The following is a 17,829-nucleotide window of genomic DNA, read 5'->3' on the forward strand; positions in this document are numbered from 1 at the left end:
GCGACCTCTGGTGGTCCGGTCGCTTCACTGGTGAGGTGGGTTAGAGTGCAGGTGCTCCTGTTCTTTTCCCAGTCTGCCCAATAGTTGTGGAGGAGCCTGACTGATTTGCGAGTAAACAGAGCACCTTCCTCGAGGTGAAGTTCGTTTCTATCGGAACTCTCTCAGTATTGCTGCATTTACAGCCCTGCAGACCCTGACAAAAGTTCTTTAACTTTTAATAAATGCAGGGTGCAATCGGTTTCTCCAGCTCGGCCTCTGATGGACAGTTCGCCGCCCGCTCCTTTCTGTTGGTAAGGATTCCACAGGCCATGTGCTGCTGGAGTTATGCCTTCCTCTCCTCAGAAAATGTATCGCATTCAAAAATAGCCTGGCGTCATTTTTGCAGTTTTTTTTCTCCCCCATCTCTCTCCTGAATGGCTTCTCTATTCCTGTGATTTGCTGCTTTTCCGGTCTGTGCGGGGCTGCCATGGCAACCGCTGGAGAAGTCATCATAAGTAGCCGTGCCAGCAGTCTTACTTCATAGCGGGCTGAGGTCGGTGGATGGACGGCTCTGCTCCAGGAACTCTAGGCGCAGCTCTCAACGCATTGTGTGACCGTGGGCAAATCACTTCATCTAACTGTGCCCAGAGGCCTTGTTTGCAGGAGTTGGAAGTGTTTGCAAACAGGTAGCGAGCACCGGTGTTAAGCACCTGATAAAACTTACAGCCTGACTCATATTGTGGCGGACACTCCCGGACCTCCAAAGCCTCTCGTATCCGGCCCCCGCACCACGGGTGTCCGGAGTGGCTCCGTGTGCCGCGGCCGTCTGTGGAGCCCCGGCTGGGCAGCGCCTAGTACATGCACAGCCCGCACTTCGGGACAGGAGAGCTCCCCAGGCGGACAGCCGATTCAGAGAAGCTGCTTGGCTACTGAGACTAGGGGCAGTGAGGCAGGAGCTCACAAGGGCGGCGGAGCTCACGAGCAGGAGACCACAAGGCGGCGATGCCCTTCTTCCGCGACAGCAACAAGACACCGAGCCTGGACTTCCACGCGGAGATGCTGCTGGCCGTGCACCGCAGCAAGAACGCGCAGGCCAGCGTGCAGCGCCGGCACACCATGAAAGAGTACGTCCATGAGCGCCCAGAGGCGGCGCGCAGCGCTGTGCGAAAACCCGAATGAGAGGGATGCACTCCCGTCATACACCTCCACTCTCCGTTCGCTTGCAGTTCTTGTTCTTTCATGCAGCCTGCAGTACATCCCCCTTACCCATACCTGTCTTCCCGTAGAACCCAAACTCTTACCCCGCAATGTGATATACCCTGCCGTATAACATCAAGGAATAACTTTAATCATTTAATGGTGGTCGTCCGTGGGGAGTAGGGGAGGGTATTCTGCACTCTGGTGGGTTTTTAGGGGAGGGTAGCTTGGTGTGATCTGACGTGAAGTGAACTAAGCAGGGCAGTAACCCCCACCGCGAACTCTGTAAACAAGTGACAAGTTAGGCTTCGAGGTACTAACCGCACTGTCTGTCCCCCACTCCCAGGGCCAAAGACATGAAGAACCGCCTGGGCCTGTTTCGGAGGCGGAACGAGTCCCCGGGAGCCAACCCCGGGAGCAAGCTGGACAAAGCCACGAAAACCATCCGGTGAGTGCCCCCTTCGTTCCTGTGCTCGTGCTAGAGATGTCTCCTCTGTCCAGGGTGAAAGAAGCATGGCTTTATCGATTGTCATTGTATCTCCACTTCTGCTGATGCGTGCATGTAGCTGTTAGAAGCGCAGTGCCCCTTGACGCCCTGTCTCTGGGTCCGCAGACCATTGTGTGCTGGCTCTGGGTATTCCCTCTAAGGGTGCTCAGCATTTACACCGCTGCTTCTAAGTATGTCCGATATATTGATTCTTGTAAACACACTTCACTGGAGCGCTAATATCGATTCTTTTAAGTATCATTGCTTTTGCTTAAAGTGTTATCGGTTCTTTTAAGACGTTTTTCGATTCTTGTACCCTCACAAATGTTGAAGCTGTTTTCTCCCCTCCTTTTCGAAATATATAAGCTACTGCTGCCTGTCCTATGTTACATCACAATACAAGATGCATTTCAAAGCCAAACTAACTCGCAGCCAATCATGATAATATTATGCTGTTTAGAAGAATAATTTTATTTTTAGTTTAGGAGCTCAGTGGAATTAGAGATTACTTTCTCTTTGTTGTGCACTGTATAAGACAAATGAGTGGGTTAACGCTTCCTGTAAGCCCCAGGTTCAAGTTAAAGTAGGGTAGTCTCCGCCTTTCATCTTCGGAAAGGTTATAAAAATGAGTATTCTTGCCTTGAATAGTCTTTTTAGACTGCTTGTATTCCCCACTCCTGACCTTGTATATCACATGACTGATACTTAGCCTTTCTGATAAGAAAGGTGTCTGTGTTTGCTCCAGAAGGCTGCAGGTTGCACCAGGCTGGCCAGTGTTGCACAGTGCTCCAGTGCTCGCAGAATCATTGTTCTTAGTCTTACTGACCTCTCGTTTCCCTTGCAGGCCTCTGCCCGAAGATGCTCTCAAGTGGGGCGAATCCTTCGACAAGCTACTACTGCACAAATGTAAGTTTTGCACCTTCTTTACTCATGCCATCCTACTTTACTCAGGCCATCCTACTTGAGTGAACAATTGATCAACATAGACTTAACTCCAAAGTGCTCTTTAATGAACGGAAGCTAATGGTGAATGTTTTAATGTATAAAAAATACAGTACTTCAATCGTGCAGGCCCTGACGCTCTCGAGTACCTGCTCCTACTTCTCCTCTTACAAATAGATACATATATATATAGATACATGTGTTCAGGGTGAATTGTTGGGATCACTGAACTGGCCCAGTCAGAACCCTGAGAACAAATGCCATGACTCAGTCTCTGGTATTTCCACCAGTGTCCAGCTCCATATACCACCGCTCACACTGGTGGTAGTGAGATTCAACCGGCACTCCATGGAGGGCCTGCTCCGGTCCCAAAGGGGCTTCCCTTATACCTCTCAGCAGGTTCAGTACTTGTGCTTTCAGAAGGCCTGATATACTCATGATGGGATCACAGTCGGGTTTGCAGTGTGGACCCCTTCCTTCAATCCCGGTTACTTTGAATGCAGTTAATTCAGCCTTAGCATTGCCTAGACTGGAGCCTTAACTAACCTTGACCTTTAACTCAACCTGTCCAGTAGGCCTGCCTGACCAGTAATTTGACTTGACTAACTTGCCCAATACGCATAACTGGCCATTAATTTGACTTGACCTTTAATTTGACTTGATCGTTACTGTGGCCAGGGCATTACTATGATTGATGATTACTTTGACTTGGCTCAGATTCATTATAACCATAGTTAGAATAGTAAGTCTACTCAGTCGAAGTGGCAGTCACTAAGTAAAGGTTAGGTCACAGTATTGTTTTTTCGAAGGATTTTCACCTAAAGTGATGATTGGATGAAGTCATGGTTGGCTCAAAGTTAAGCTGGAATTAACTGTCGGTGGACATAATGGTCAGGCTGAAGTAATAATCCTGTAAAATCATGGGGACAAGTGGAAGTAATGGTGGGGCAAAAATAAGACAGGTCAAAGTAGTAGTGAGTCAAGGAAGGCATTCACTACATTTACTACATCCCTTCAGAAGAAGGCCGATACTGCATTCCCACTCCATCCTTCTTTCCCTGTTCTCCATCACCTGTTGAGTTGCCATGCAGTTACGAACACATTCATTTTGGGGAAAGAATGCCTTGTTACAGGGAATTTTTAAAGCCACCTTCATTATGCCATTTTGGCTCCTTTCACTCTGCTAGAAACTCCCCTTGTTTGATGACTCCATTTTCAATCTCGTTCTCCCTTGTGGTGGATCCCTAGGGTCACTGCCTAGTGTTTCTTTATTAAAGAACAAGCCTTACTCATAATATTAGAAAAAACGAAGATATACTTTCCATCTAATATATGATGGAACAACACATGCGCCAACCATGCATGCCTGAACAACACGGTCGGAACAAGGACCGCGTTGTTTCTACAAATGCCTTTACCATGCATGCCTTTACAATGATTTTTCATTGTAAAAGTATGCCTAGTAAAGGCATGTGTGGAACGGCATGCGTGGTTTTCACATGCCACCCGCAAAATACAACTATCCCGACCCCCCCCCAACCCACCGTACAAATACAACTACCCCAGCCCCCCTCCACCCGCCCTAAAAATAAAACTACCCCAACCCGCCCTAAAAATAAAACTACCCCCAACCTGTCCTAAAAATAAAACTATCCCAACCACCCCACCGCCCCTAAAAACTGCTGATACCCCCAACCACCCTGAACCCTAAAACCTACCCTGACCCCCCACCCAACCTAAAAACTGACCCCACCCCAAAAATAAAACTACCCCGCCCCTACAAACAAAATTCCCTGACCCCCCCACCCCTACCCTGAAAATAAATCTACCTGACACCCCCACCTGACCCAAAAATGAAACTACCCTGACCTGCCCCTAAAATTGACTCGGATACCCCACACCCGCCCTGAGCCCTAAAACCTACCCCAACCCCCCACCCAGCCTAAAAACAACCGACCCCTACCCCAAAAATAAAACTACCCGCCCCTAAAAATAAAATTACCCCGACACCCCGCCCCTTAAAACCCGACCCCCTCCACCTGCCCCAAAAAACAAAATTATTCCTGCCTCTAAAAACCCGCACCCCCACCTGCCTTAAATACAAAATTACCCTGACCCCACCTGCCCTAAATACAAGGTTACCCCGGCCCCACCCACCCGTCCTAAATACAAAATTACCCCGACCACCCTAAATATAAAATTACCCGAACCCCCACCTCTAAAAACAAAATTACCCTGACCCCCCACCCCTGCCCTAAAAACAAAACTACCGGACACCCTCCTTAAAAAAAAAAAAAAACAACCACAACTCCACTTATGGCCGCTTCCTACCCCGACCCCCACCCCCAAAAATAAAACTACCCTGCCCCTAAAAACAAAATTACCCCAACCCCCCCACCACGCCCCTAAAAAAACAATCCCCCCCACTCCCTCTAAATAGAAAATTGCCCGACTCCCCCACCCGCCCCTAAAAACCCACCCCTTCACCCGCCCTAAATACAAAATTACCCTGACCCACCCCTGCCCCTAAAAACTGAATTACGACCCCCCCCACCCTCGCCCCTTAAGACCAGCCCCCCACCTGCCCTAAATACATAATCACCCCGACCCCCACTACTTAAAACCCTATCCCCTGCACCCGCCCTAAATTCAAAATTACCCCAACCCCCACCCTAAATACAAGATTACCTCGACCCCTGCCCCTAAAAACAAATTACCCCAACCCCCACCCCTAAAAACCCACCTTAAATACAAAATTACCCTTACCCCCCACACCCCTCAAAACAAAATTACCCCGACCCTCCCACCCCGCCCTAAAAACAAAACTCCCCCCCACCGTCCAACTTACCTGATCGCGTCCTCTACCGATGCCGACTCCCTTTTTCTCTGACTTAACCACGCATGTGCGTTGTTCAGCACATGCGTGGTTAAGGCAGGGAAAAAAGGGGATTGTTGTAATGCAACTGTGGTTCCGCTTGCGTTAACAACATTGTCGTGGTTCCGGCGTCATTGTTCCGGATGTTTCCCATAATCAATGGCGTGCTTTTGTGGCATTTGCAAGAATCAGTGTAGGCTGTACGTCCCAGTGCAGAGACAGCATGTTCTGTAGTTTAAAGTCTTCACTGTAAGACATCTTCTTCTCTGACTGACTGAATGTACTTCCTTCCGGCAGCAGTGAGTTGTCGTACGGTCTGTTGTTTTGTGATTTCTGCTGTTCTTGGCTAGACTCTTGGCTAGCTGCTGTAGTGTCCAGTTTATATGCTTTATCTACTGGTCTCTGGACATTGCACAGTGTACTTTAGACCCTAGCACTAAGTGCCCTGACGTTCTTCTTTGCAGATGGTCTGGCTTTATTCCGAGCTTTCCTGCGCACTGAGTTCAGCGAAGAGAACCTTGAGTTCTGGCTTGCTTGTGAAGACTACAAAAAAATTAAATCGCAGTCCAAGATGATTTCAAAGGCCAAAAAAATATTTGCAGAATATATTGCAATCCAGTCGTGCAAAGAGGTAAGAGTGGTGACTGTATATCAGCGTCATATTAAGTTATAATAGTGGTGATGGAGAACGCTGTATGGTTGTGGAGGGCTGCCTTGCAACACTGTCACTAACTCGGAGGTGGGGAGGGATGGAAGGACGGCTGAACCACAGAAGGTTCAGGCCTGCACACCATCATGTATCACCAATGCAGCTCCATGTATCATCCATATTGGTAATGGTCTTGCATATCTCTTGATGTCACATGTATCACTCGATGTCTTTTCTGTTAGAAGGGCTACCAGTTCCTAAATAGGCACAAATACAAGGTTTGGCCAAAGTTGAAACACTTAGCGCGTCCCTGGAATTCAATGTGACTATTATGCATGTGTACTATACCACAGGTCACTGATAAAGCAAGTTCCAAGTACTAAAGCTAGAACCTTGAACATTTTTGCCCAGTGGGCTTCTGACCAGTGCACTGCAGATTTCAAAGGGATCTCTACAGTATTTACTCAATCCGTTGAGCTATATCACATGTGTAGTTCCTCAAATGCAGACTTACAGAGAAAGGGTCATTTAACACGTAATTGCCTACTCTTGAGTCTTTTGAGGGTAGTTGGCAGGTGCATGTATTATGGTTCCTGGGTGTACTGTAGTGTAAAGCTGGATGAAGTTGTTTGATCTCAAATTACTTGAACTGTGGTAAAATGCGTGGTGGGAGCTTGAGATCTAAAGGTACCTGTACTGTTTTACTGTGGTGTAATGCTTTCTGGACTTGTGGGATAGTACTGTTGTGTTAATCTGGCTTAGGTCTTCAGATCTCAGGGTGTGTGTGTTTGTGTAAGGTTGTACTGTGGTGTAACAGTGGATAAGGTCTTGATCGCAAGTCTGTCGGGCAGTACTGGGTTATAAAGCTGGCTGTGGTCTTCAGATCTCAAGGGGTGTGTGAGGTTGTACTATGGTGTAATGATTGATAAGGTCATAAGATCCTGAGTCTGGGCGATACTGGAGTATAAAGCTATCTGGGGACTTCAGACTTCAGGGTGTGTCTAAGGTTGTACAGTGTTACAAAGATGGATGAGGTCTTGATCTCACGTCTGTCGGGCAGTACTGGGGTACAAAGCTGAGTGGGGCCTTCAGATGTCAGGGGGTGTGTAGGGTGGCATTGGGGTGTACAACTGGGTGCAGTTTTCAGATGATAGAATGTCTACAAGGTGGTATGACTGATGCTCACATGTATCCTGGCCTATTATGCTTGGGTCACACAGAGAGTTACTTATAATGCAAGCCTCTGTCTACCTGGGAACAGTGTACATTTTGGAAATCTGGTGAATTATGTTAACGCATCTTTGAAACCAAACATAAGAAAGCAGCAGTTTAGCATGATATATTAGTGTTCTATCCTGTAAGCCCAGGTTTCCGTTGCTCGTCAGGGGGAGTCTGACCGAAAGGCTGTGTTTGGGTCGGTGTCGTGCAGGAGACACTTTCCCCTACCTTGAACTCCAGCTCAGGTTTCCGGACAGCGGGGCACTCAATTGCAATTGGGCCGTTTCAGATTCAACCTCCTTCTAGCCCGGAAACGGGATTACAAATTCGAGCAAATTGCGCCAGCCACTGTATTTCCTCTCCAGATTTGTGGCAGATAATTTGGATGTTATCTGATCAAATTTCTTTAGTCCAAGTAAGACCAGGCTACAAGATTCTGAGTGTTTCCTAGTAGGCGGCGCTAAGTATTTGAAGGTAGGGCCCAAACAACACCGGTGCCAAAGTCAAGTCTGCATTGCGTGACCGCAGTGCCCACTGTAATTCACCCAGGCCATGACAGAAATGGCAAGATATTTCTCAGAAGTTTAAAGTGGTTAAGGCAGCTTTTAAATACCAAATCACTTAGCTGTTTGACAGAGTTCAGGGCCGGTCTTCCCAGATAGGTGGAGAACACTTGTGAGTGTGCGAGATGTTGATCAGTGTAACTGTCAGAAATACCCCATGCGTGCTGTAGTGACTAAACGGATCCATTGTTTGTCCCACAGGTGAACTTAGATTCCTGCACCAGGGAACACACCAAAGACAACCTTCTGAACATCAGCCGGACCTGCTTTGACCTGGCCCAGAAAAGGATATACGGACTGATGGAGAAAGACTCCTATCCCAGATTTCTTCGCTCGGACATGTACTTGGATTTAATCAATCAGAAGAAGCCTATCCTGCCCTTGTAGACCTGGGCATGACCGTCCTGAGATCATCAGGAGGTGTATGTTTACATGAAATCCAACGGCAGCCTCACGCCTTTCCGTCAGCGGATGCGTTTGTGTTTCTGCTGGTGCCAAGATATGGCAGCCATAAGTCTAGGCTGGCTGGGTCCTGTGGAAAGCCAGCTGCAGCTCAAGAGGCCAGTGGGGCAGGAGTAAATGCCCTCCTGGTGCTGACCCCAGAATATTCCCTTCTCTCTGGTACTATGGATTTCTGGGAGTCCATCTCTGCGTCTGCTGCATGAGCCTCAAGGGCGTCTGTGAAGCGCGGGGTAGCAGGCACGTAACAGTGGGCTTGCGTACATGCGTAGAGCCCACGCTGCATCTTTGGGAGCCACAGATTTTTATTCTGGATCCACAACGTTTCTCGTTTGGGGTTTGCAGCAGGAGGAAGGAAAAATCTGGAAAAAGGCACAATGATGCACTTGCCCAAAGATGGAAATAGACGACCCCCTTATCTATGGGGCAATCTGAGGCAAGAGGTTGCATCTCATTGGCAATGAATGGGATGGACAAAAACAGGATGTAATGACTCTTGAAAGCTCGAGCTTGTTTTTTTCCGAATTCCTTCCTGCCATTGAGGGCTGATGAAGCTGCAACAGGTGGAGTGGGCTGCAGCTGCTCTTTCTGACCTTTGACTCCAGAATTATTTATTTCGAAGCGAAGATGTAACTGGATGCTTAAATGCATTTATTGTTTTATAGGAAAGTCTTTCAAAATCTTTATTTTCTTATTTTACAAGTGCAATATTTTTTAATAAGTTCCTTTATAAGTTACAACCATTACTGAACCTTATTCTATTTTAGGAGTCTGTACACATTTTTTAAATATGATGCTTAATTTACAATATAAAGATAACTTGTAACGTTGTGGTCCCTGGCAGCAGGCCGCCGGGGTATTCGGTCCTTGTGTGTACATTTGTATTATGTTTGACAAAGGTCACCTGAGCTTGTAAATACATTTGTTTAGAAAGATGCCTCTTTGCTGCAAATAACAATGAAATATGACGGGGAAAATGCATTCCCTTTTAGACAGAAACTGCTTATTAGGAGTTTTACAGAATGACACATTATACTGCACATTGTTTACAACTCAGAGCATCTCAAAAACTGCAAAACAATGAATGATGTCATCGTGTCGGATAAATAAAATGAAAACAAAAATGATTAGCAAATCTTGCTTACTCGACTTTCCTACCGGGTTTTCATGTCCTCTTATTAGCACCAAAGGATACCACAACTGTGTTGACTGCGTATCTGTTTCGTGTATGGCCGGAACAGGCCACTGTGAGATTGTCTTCATAGATGTTATGCCCTCATCGACTCTTGAGTGTATCTTGAAAGTGGTATTCCTGTACTTGAATGCACATGCACGTATTTGATGTGTGCCAACCATACTTGAACTCAGCATTTAGGGTTCACATTGTGTGTGTGCTGACTCGCTGTGCAGTGTTCACAAAGCCTTTTGTGCATGTAAGTCAAGCTTACCGAATCAGGCTTTTTCAGTGGAAACCCAGTTTTGAAATGCACACTTTTTTTTTCTTTCTCACAGTTGTGTAAAGATTTTTCATGCGAGTAAATCTACTCCCAGAGTGCCAAAGGAGTACTTCGTGCACGAGTCAGCTCAGTTTGAGCGCACACACACAAACGTACACATTTGTGGGTATTCAAAAACGTCTCCTACACTAGAAATGTTTGGACATTTACTCCTGTAATAGGCCGGAATAACTCCCTTCCCTGGGTGGAAAGGGGATGGTAAAGTCTCCAGAACCTATGGGAATGTAATGTAAAGGATTTCTGCATGTAGAAAAGCAGTTTCTTTTTGGAGAAAAAATAAATGCATTCACAAAAATTGGAAGGCATTCCCTCTTGTGCACATACCTATGGAAATGTCTCTGCGCCAAAGCAAATGAGAATAAGCCAAAGGTTCCCAGAAGTAAGTCTAGAAACCAGCAAGTTTCCCAGTATATATCTGTAAACTTTTGTGAGTTCCCAAAAAGTGAACCTCACCCATGCGAGGTTGAAACCTCCGGGTGCAGATATCTAATTTTTCTCGAGAGTCGAGGCTACAGTGTCCCTTTTCACTGATAATGTATTTCCTCTGGTACACGTCACGTACAGTGTTCCATGAGGGCCTGTCGAGGTTGGACTAAAAAGGACTAGACACGTACCGGTCAGCGCTGTTGTATAACACCTGCTTTCGTGGATATGCCTGGCCTCCGGTAGCAGCCTCACAGGACCTCCTGCCCGACCGAATTGTGAAGACAACGTCTCCCTTCTACCTCTTACCTAACGTTTTGTTCACCATCGAAAATAATTCCTCACCCTCTGCACCGTGAAGCGCTTCCTTTATCCTTTATCCCAGTTCCCAATGCATTCATGTATCAACAGAATGTCATGCCAATGGGTCATAGAGGCTCAAGGCATTCATCATTTCTGGTGTAGCCCGAGGTAAGTGTCCTTTGATTAAAATAAAAAGAAACTGAAGTATAGTTTAGATAGTGTTTTAGTTGGGAAGAATAGAATTCCTGAAAGTAGCTTCAACAGGAATGCTGAGTATTCTAACATTTCTGGCACTGACCATAAAATCTGCAGTTAAAATTAACTCTGCACTTTGACTTTCACCCTGAAGGTCATGAGAATAGAAGGTCTTTAAGTAAAATTATCATTATCCAACTGAAATGGGGGAGAACCCGTTTGTACACCAAGTAGCATAGTAACCATCAATATTCCAATAAGCCTATTGCAGCTGATAAGTGCTCCATGTTTTGAAACATTTAAATACATCTGCTTCGCACTGAAGTCAATAATTCCCAATGCCTTGAAATGAGCCCAACGAGAAAGAAGTGGACAACAGAAAGAAAAAGCACCACAGACAATTTCTAACAAAAAGATTTTCCACCACTTTCACCCCAAAAACACTTGCCCCAGCGACACGACACTTGCCCGATTGCATGCACATCGAGGCATCAGACTCCTCTATTGAAATCTCCCCCCCACCCCCCACACACACACACACACTTCCACTCAGCAGATCTAGAAATCTAGAAGGGCTCTGGCTAACACCACTTGATACAAGACCTAGTTCTCTTCCTGCTCAGCCACTTTAGGTTTGACTGGTCACTGAACTGCAGTCACTAATTCGTCTTCCATAGTCATAAGCTGTTCCTCTCTACCAAGATATCTGGCGATAGGTTCTGGAAGAATAGATAGTAAAAAGCCGTAATACGGTGCCACTGCTCTGTGTATCACAGCGTGTATCATGCTCATGGGTCTGAGCTAAATTCAGGCTGCTGTCCCTCTGCCACCATTTTCTCCTTGCCAGCTCCCCGAGGCTAGTCTTTACGTTTTGCAGAGCACACCAACATTGTCTTCCTAGCAAGACACCAGCAGATCTTTCCTCACTTTCATCATCCGCCTTGCAGAATCGCTCAATGTTCATTCAGTGAGGTCCCTGCACCTTTTCGGGCTAATCTACTGCTTCATCCTTTGCATCCAGCTTTACAATACTGCATAAAGTGCTGTTCTTAAAGTCGGTTTAGCCAAGCAAGGTAGGTTTTATTTTCTCAATTTGCTGTTCCAATGGGTGCAGTTTCAATATGCTTCGTGCTGTTTACTCCACCTTAAGAACCTCACTAAATGTTCCCTCTAGATCCACCTCCACAACTTTAACCACAGTTTCATCTTGGTGGGTTTTTGTCAAGATTTGTGTGGCATAGTAGCATTTAAGTGCAGCAGCATCTGCTCACATCATGTCACGGGAATCTTCATCTCTCTCTTCCATCTCATTTCTCGGAAAGCTCACACATGGGTTTGAGAAAAACCTATTTGTTTCGCTTTCTGTCCCTCATCATGAATGACTACACACAGCACGTGCTAAGATGTCCTCACCTCTATAACATCCAATTGGGCGGATCACAAACAAGCTCTCTCCACCCTCCTCCCCCCCAAAAAGCTGTTGATGATGTGGATTGAGAGAGAGGGACCTGAGTCCAATTGTTAGGAACAAGGCCTCCTTGAAGTCAGTGGGAGACTTCTTTTCCAGCTCTGTATCTGTCTAATCTGATGGCACACTCCTGGTCTACACTGACCATGCCCAGAGTCACGCAGATGCATCTATAGTTCTGTTTACACTTTGGGCATCTTAGCAGTCAGCAACCTCCTCTGTTTCTCCCTGCTGTCGTGGATCCCATCAGTGCCACTCGAAGGTTCCATAATTTAGTGAGCACAGTGGCAACCAGCCTGCTTCGCCAGACTCCCAGGCATTCACTGTCTTATGTGCCTGAAGATAGAGCAGATAGCATAACACAGTTGTCAAAGAGCCACGTCCACCAACTTATAATAATAGAAGTTCCTATCCTCCAGACTCAGATTGCAGAGTAGAGCCCCTCTGAGCAACCCTTGCCCAAGCCCGGCAGAAAAGGTGAAGCAGGCAGTTGTCAGGTGCTCCAAGGTAAGATGTTATAATGGGCTCAGAGAAGCCCCGCCTCCCCCTGGGTCTACTGACTGAAATCTATCTTTGTAGAATCACCTAGTAACCATCCTAGCTACAGGTCTTCTACTTTTGTGTATTATCACAATGGACTTTCTTTTTCTGTTATTTCACTACAGCACAGAGGTTAGGTGTTATCTGATATCACAACTTGAGCCGAGCAGTCAACTTAGAGACACCCTTTGGTAGTTATGAGCAGGAGTCTATTTGTATTTCCTGTGGGGTTCTGCTGGCGTCTTTCCAGTCACCATTATTGTTTATGTTGGTATACAATACCTCAGTAGGTTCCTTCTACCTGACACTGATGCAGACATCAGTAACTGGATATGAAATGTCAATCTGATGAAGCCATACTCCTGCTAAATTCCAAATTCAAGGTTGGTTGTCGAATAATTAATATCTCAGCAAAACATTTACACACAAAGCAATCAATAGTAAATGGCTGAGCTGAAAAATTCCAAAATGTACTTCATTCTAGTGGCCTCGAAAAAGAATCTACTTTACAATTACCTTGCTAGACATGGAAATTCAAGTGCTAAGCTAAATCAAGACCTTGGTGGTCTACCTAGACTCAATGGTGTCTGTGGAAAATAATGAAAAAACGTTCTGCAGAACTAGGAGTGGGTCCATTTCTTTGTTCAAAGACATAGTAATTACTGCAGTGCGCTGTTCACTTGTTTTGCAGGTAAGGTGAATTGCTGCTCTCAGAATATTAAAAATGGGGCAACTAGATTATTATCCAGTTCTAGACCTTTCATAGAGTCCCATGCTTGAATCTGTCATCGAGCTGGGCGTTCCCATTACATTACATTAGATGACATTACATTAGCAGTCTAATGGTAAAAGTAGTCCAGGAGGCTGTAAGCATTTTCACTTGAATAAACAACTCAGCTCGCTCAAAAAGATCCAGTCAGGTGAGAGCAGACTGAAGACCATACCCCTTGGAGACCACCATACCTTAGGTTTCTAACGTTTGTCGTGAGTGAAGGATGCGCCTGTGATCTCTGCTCAAATATTAGATGAGTTCATTTTGGCTGTAAATTCCTTATTTGCAGCAAAATTCAGTGCCAGCAGCAGACGTCTTCCAAGAGATTTGCTGCAGGTCGAATTTCAGCCTTATGTGAATATGCAACAAAAAATCATTTTTAAACCTTGCGAGTCCTTAGGGGAAAAATATATTTTTCAAGATGATCCTCACAAGGAATGCATTTATTGCATATATCGCACACATAAAACCAAAGACTGGAAATTTGCAAGACATTATCGACTGTGACTCTTAAGGTCAGGGAAGAAAGGTTGCTACTGTGGCTAAAGGTGTCCAAGGCTAAAGACAGCACTGACTCAGATAATAGTCTGACACCACTTCCAAGATTCTCAAATGGCTGCAAGAGGAAGAACAGGCCATCTCTAAAGCTGTTTCTGATGAGGAAGAACCATCAATCTCAAATAAAAAAACACTGACAGATAAAGGAGAGGAGAGTGATCAGACAGTCCAACTCATCTCTTGATGCAACTTAAGGTGGAAAAGGTACATCATCATTCGACGCCATTATCTCCAAGACAGACAGCCCAACTGTCTTCACTAATTCTCCTTATTCTGAGAGACACTAATTGCTCATCTCTCATTTCTCTTGTCAACAGCAATAAAAATAACATTGTCAATGATACAAGCAGACAACGAGGAAAACTTCTCAAGACACTGCACCGCCGACTAAGATATCCTTAACGAGAAGTACAACTTTGACAACATCGAAGCAGTCAATGACTGCGTGAACGATGAAGTCCAGGACTGGCAAGTCACAGCTGATGAAGCCACTTACAGCAAAAAAGTCACCATCAATAACATTATTTACTAAATCATCAATGATTGCAAAATGACTGTCAACAAAGTTATCTTAGACAAAAGACTACCCTTGGCAATACCCAAAACTGTAATTTTGAATCAGGAATTCAATTGACTTCAATCTCATAGCATACATCACCAAGCAAGATATCAACACATCCTCCAGAAAGACTGTTCGATACTGAGCGCTTAGATGATGAGGAGCCAGAGCCTGAACAGTGGCAACAGAATAGGTTGCTATCCACATTTTCACATAGTCAGTATTGACTGATTAATGGTACAGATTCCAGCATCACAAGTCAGGGATTTGAGAGTGATGATGTCTGATTATTACATAAGATTCCCCAAGGGTGCACAGAAAGGCATCCCTGCCAGGGCCACAGACACAGTAGTAGATACCCCCACCTACGTCACCAACAGTGTTACCTTCATACCCGCCATCTCCGTCAGCCCTTATAATTATGGTAGCATTGAATCCACATCTGGTGCTTCTGTCACTAATTTAGACAGGTACGTTTCCAGTAAAGACCACAAGCATGGAAACATTTGAGGAGTTTTACATCATCCAAGAAGCTGTGAATGGGATGTATTTATAGTTCCAATAGCTGATTCTCCAACCTCACCTCCAGCTGACTCTCCCTCAGATGACCTAGAGGGGTTTTATGTGCTCAATGAAAATGCTTATAATTGCTTTGAATTTCTTATGTAGCTGCTTTTTGCTACACTTCAAAGGAAGACCCACCAAGAAAACCAATTAAGACCATACCTATCACTGACCACATTTGGAAAGAGGGTCTGAAAGTCATGCAAACACCAGCAACAGTAACCGTGGCAGTTCCACTCTTAGATAATGGCTACAAAGCAAAAGCGAACATACCTTCTTTTCAAGTGAGACATTGGCGAGCTGACTCTGTTGTGATGCAGGTGGCACAGAGAAGGTCAAGGAACTGGTCTACACCTTTTACACCACCACTTGGCAGAGGAGGCAGGGGCTTTAAATAACATGGACAAAAGGGTGATGGCTATAACTGCAAATTTAATTAGCACTACAAATTCCTTGGCAATATTAGGCTACCAACAATATAGATACCAGCCTTATAAATGATAACATTAGTCATACAGCCAACCTTATCAGACCCACCGATACAGGATACGTAATCAACTTATACAAGGCACCATCAAGAAGAAAGGGTGGCAACCAAACCAGAATGCAAATATGCTGCTTATGTCATGCAAGTATTTGCCACAATATCTACCATGCACAGTTCACAAGGTCTTGTGAGGGAGAGAATCCATTACAACAGACAGCTAAGCCATTGACTAAATACAATATGGCCATAGATGGGTGTATGCTGAGAAGCCTTCTCCAACACCTCTGTGCATAATACAATTTCTGATGGATACAACTACCTGTGGATTCCTCACCTTATGAATTCTCTGAATGCTCCAGCATTTGATGGAAATCTTCTTCCCAGCTCTCCACGTCTACGAGGACGTCACAATTGCCCGACTCCCGCGCGAATCCGTCTGACGTCATCGTGGCAATAAGAGGTCTTTGCCAGCGTGCTGATGTCAGTTCCCTTTTTTCCGTGCCTTCGAAGCATAACGTTCTTTCCTAGCTTTCGGGAGTTACTGTTGCCGAAGGTGTTTAATTGTAGGTTACAATGTCTCCTCCTCGGAAATCAGGATTCAAGCCTTATCGGGAGTGCGGGGGGCACATGTCGGTGACGGACCCGCACACTGACTGCCCATGGTGCTTGAATTCTGAGCACGATGTGGAGGAGCGTGGTTCTTGCCAGAGAATGAACCCGAAGGCGCTCAAGGAGCGGGAGGCCAAACTCATTTTGGCCAAGGCGAAGAAGAAGGAGAAGCATAGGAGTCATCCGAGGTCTATTTCTGGAAAATCCTCTAGGTCGTACAAGAAACGGCATCGGCATGATTCCCGGCGTCTATCGGATAGAGATCGGTCCCGGTCGAGGTCTCCATCAAGTCGGCGTCGGGCGACGTGGGAGGTTAGTCTGACGGCGACTCCATCACCTCAGAGTCCTCAAGCTTCTCCAGCGCCTTCAGACTTTGAGGTGGTTGGACCTCAGGAGAGTCCTAGCTTCTCGCCTGGAGTGCAATAGGACGTTCCGGATCCAGTGCCAGCACCACAAGAGGAACAGGGGTATCCTGCCTTCCTGGCTCCGGGTGAGGATCCAGCGGCATTTTTAAATGCCATGTTCAACATCTTTAATTCTATGGCCCCTGGTGGTGCACCGGCTGGTCCCACAGGTCCTTTGGCCTTTTCAGTAGGTGCTCCGTCTCCATATAGACCAGCACCGATTATGCCCTTTTGCTCTGCGGAGGGTGTTGGTCTGGCGCCGATACCGTTGGTGTTGCCCGGAAGACCTTCGACGCCGGTGACGTCACCTGCGAGACCAATGGTGCCGATGACGTCGCCCCATACTCATTCGACACCGGTGAAGCAGGCCTGTGTGTCCTTGGCGCCGATGGATTCAGTTCTGGCGTCGGATGGATCTGTCGAGCATGGTGTGTTTCCTGGTCCGAGTCGGCCGAGATCTCCGACGTCGGTGAATTCCATGTCAACGCCAAGAATAGAGGCCAGGTTAAGGTCAAGGAGAAAGACTCTCAGGCTTTTGGAGAGTATCGGAGGCAACTCCTGGAAGAAGAAGAAATTGCTGAGCCCATGGGGGACTATCAGGGTTTGGACACGGCAAGTGGACTAAACACTTCCCCTGGGTAGGATCTAGCCTCTCCTGGGGAATTTACAGAGGAGGCATCCTCTTTTCATACTGTGGTAAAGAAGGCAGAAGATTTTCTGGACCTCCCACTACCATCTGCAGAGGTCAAGACTAATATCTTAACTGAGATCCTTCATCCTGCTTCAGCTGCTGTGAAGCCACTACTGCCTTTTAACGATGCTCTTACAGAGCCTATTCTGGAAGTCTGGAAGAAGCCTGTGACTTCGTCTGCTGTTAGCAGATCGGTTGCAAGGAGGTATAGAGTGGCTCCGGGGGACCATGGTTTCCTGTCGAAACATCCGACTCTGGAAAGTTTGGTGGTCCAGGGTTCATGCTAGTCTCATTCGGCTCCTGGTTCCTTCCCTGGTACGCCTTCAGACAGAGAATCCAAGAGGATGGAGCAGTCTGCCAAAAATACCTT

At 46.2% G+C, this 17,829-nt stretch overlaps 1 protein-coding gene across 7 annotated transcripts in view; it reads left to right on the top strand.

Moving 5' to 3' along the window:
* RGS3 (regulator of G protein signaling 3) overlaps window positions 1-9,496 on the top strand; it is an 805,262-nt gene extending 795,766 nt beyond the window's left edge. For 6 of the 7 annotated variants that reach the window (XM_069241285.1, XM_069241286.1, XM_069241284.1 and 3 more), the window contains 4 exons: window positions 1,523-1,624; window positions 2,508-2,569; window positions 5,945-6,111; window positions 8,112-9,496. In XM_069241285.1, coding sequence (XP_069097386.1) covers window positions 1,523-1,624; window positions 2,508-2,569; window positions 5,945-6,111; window positions 8,112-8,297 — 517 coding nt within the window. In that variant the 3' untranslated portion in view covers window positions 8,298-9,496. Of the gene's footprint in view, window positions 1-519; window positions 1,104-1,522; window positions 1,625-2,507; window positions 2,570-5,944; window positions 6,112-8,111 lie in introns of those variants that run through there. The other variant, XM_069241289.1, reaches the window with a different exon arrangement.
* The last annotated feature ends 8,333 nt before the right edge of the window (window positions 9,497-17,829 follow it).

The sequence above is a fragment of the Pleurodeles waltl genome, chromosome 6, assembly GCF_031143425.1.
Source record: "Pleurodeles waltl isolate 20211129_DDA chromosome 6, aPleWal1.hap1.20221129, whole genome shotgun sequence".
NCBI lineage: Eukaryota > Metazoa > Chordata > Amphibia > Caudata > Salamandridae > Pleurodeles > Pleurodeles waltl.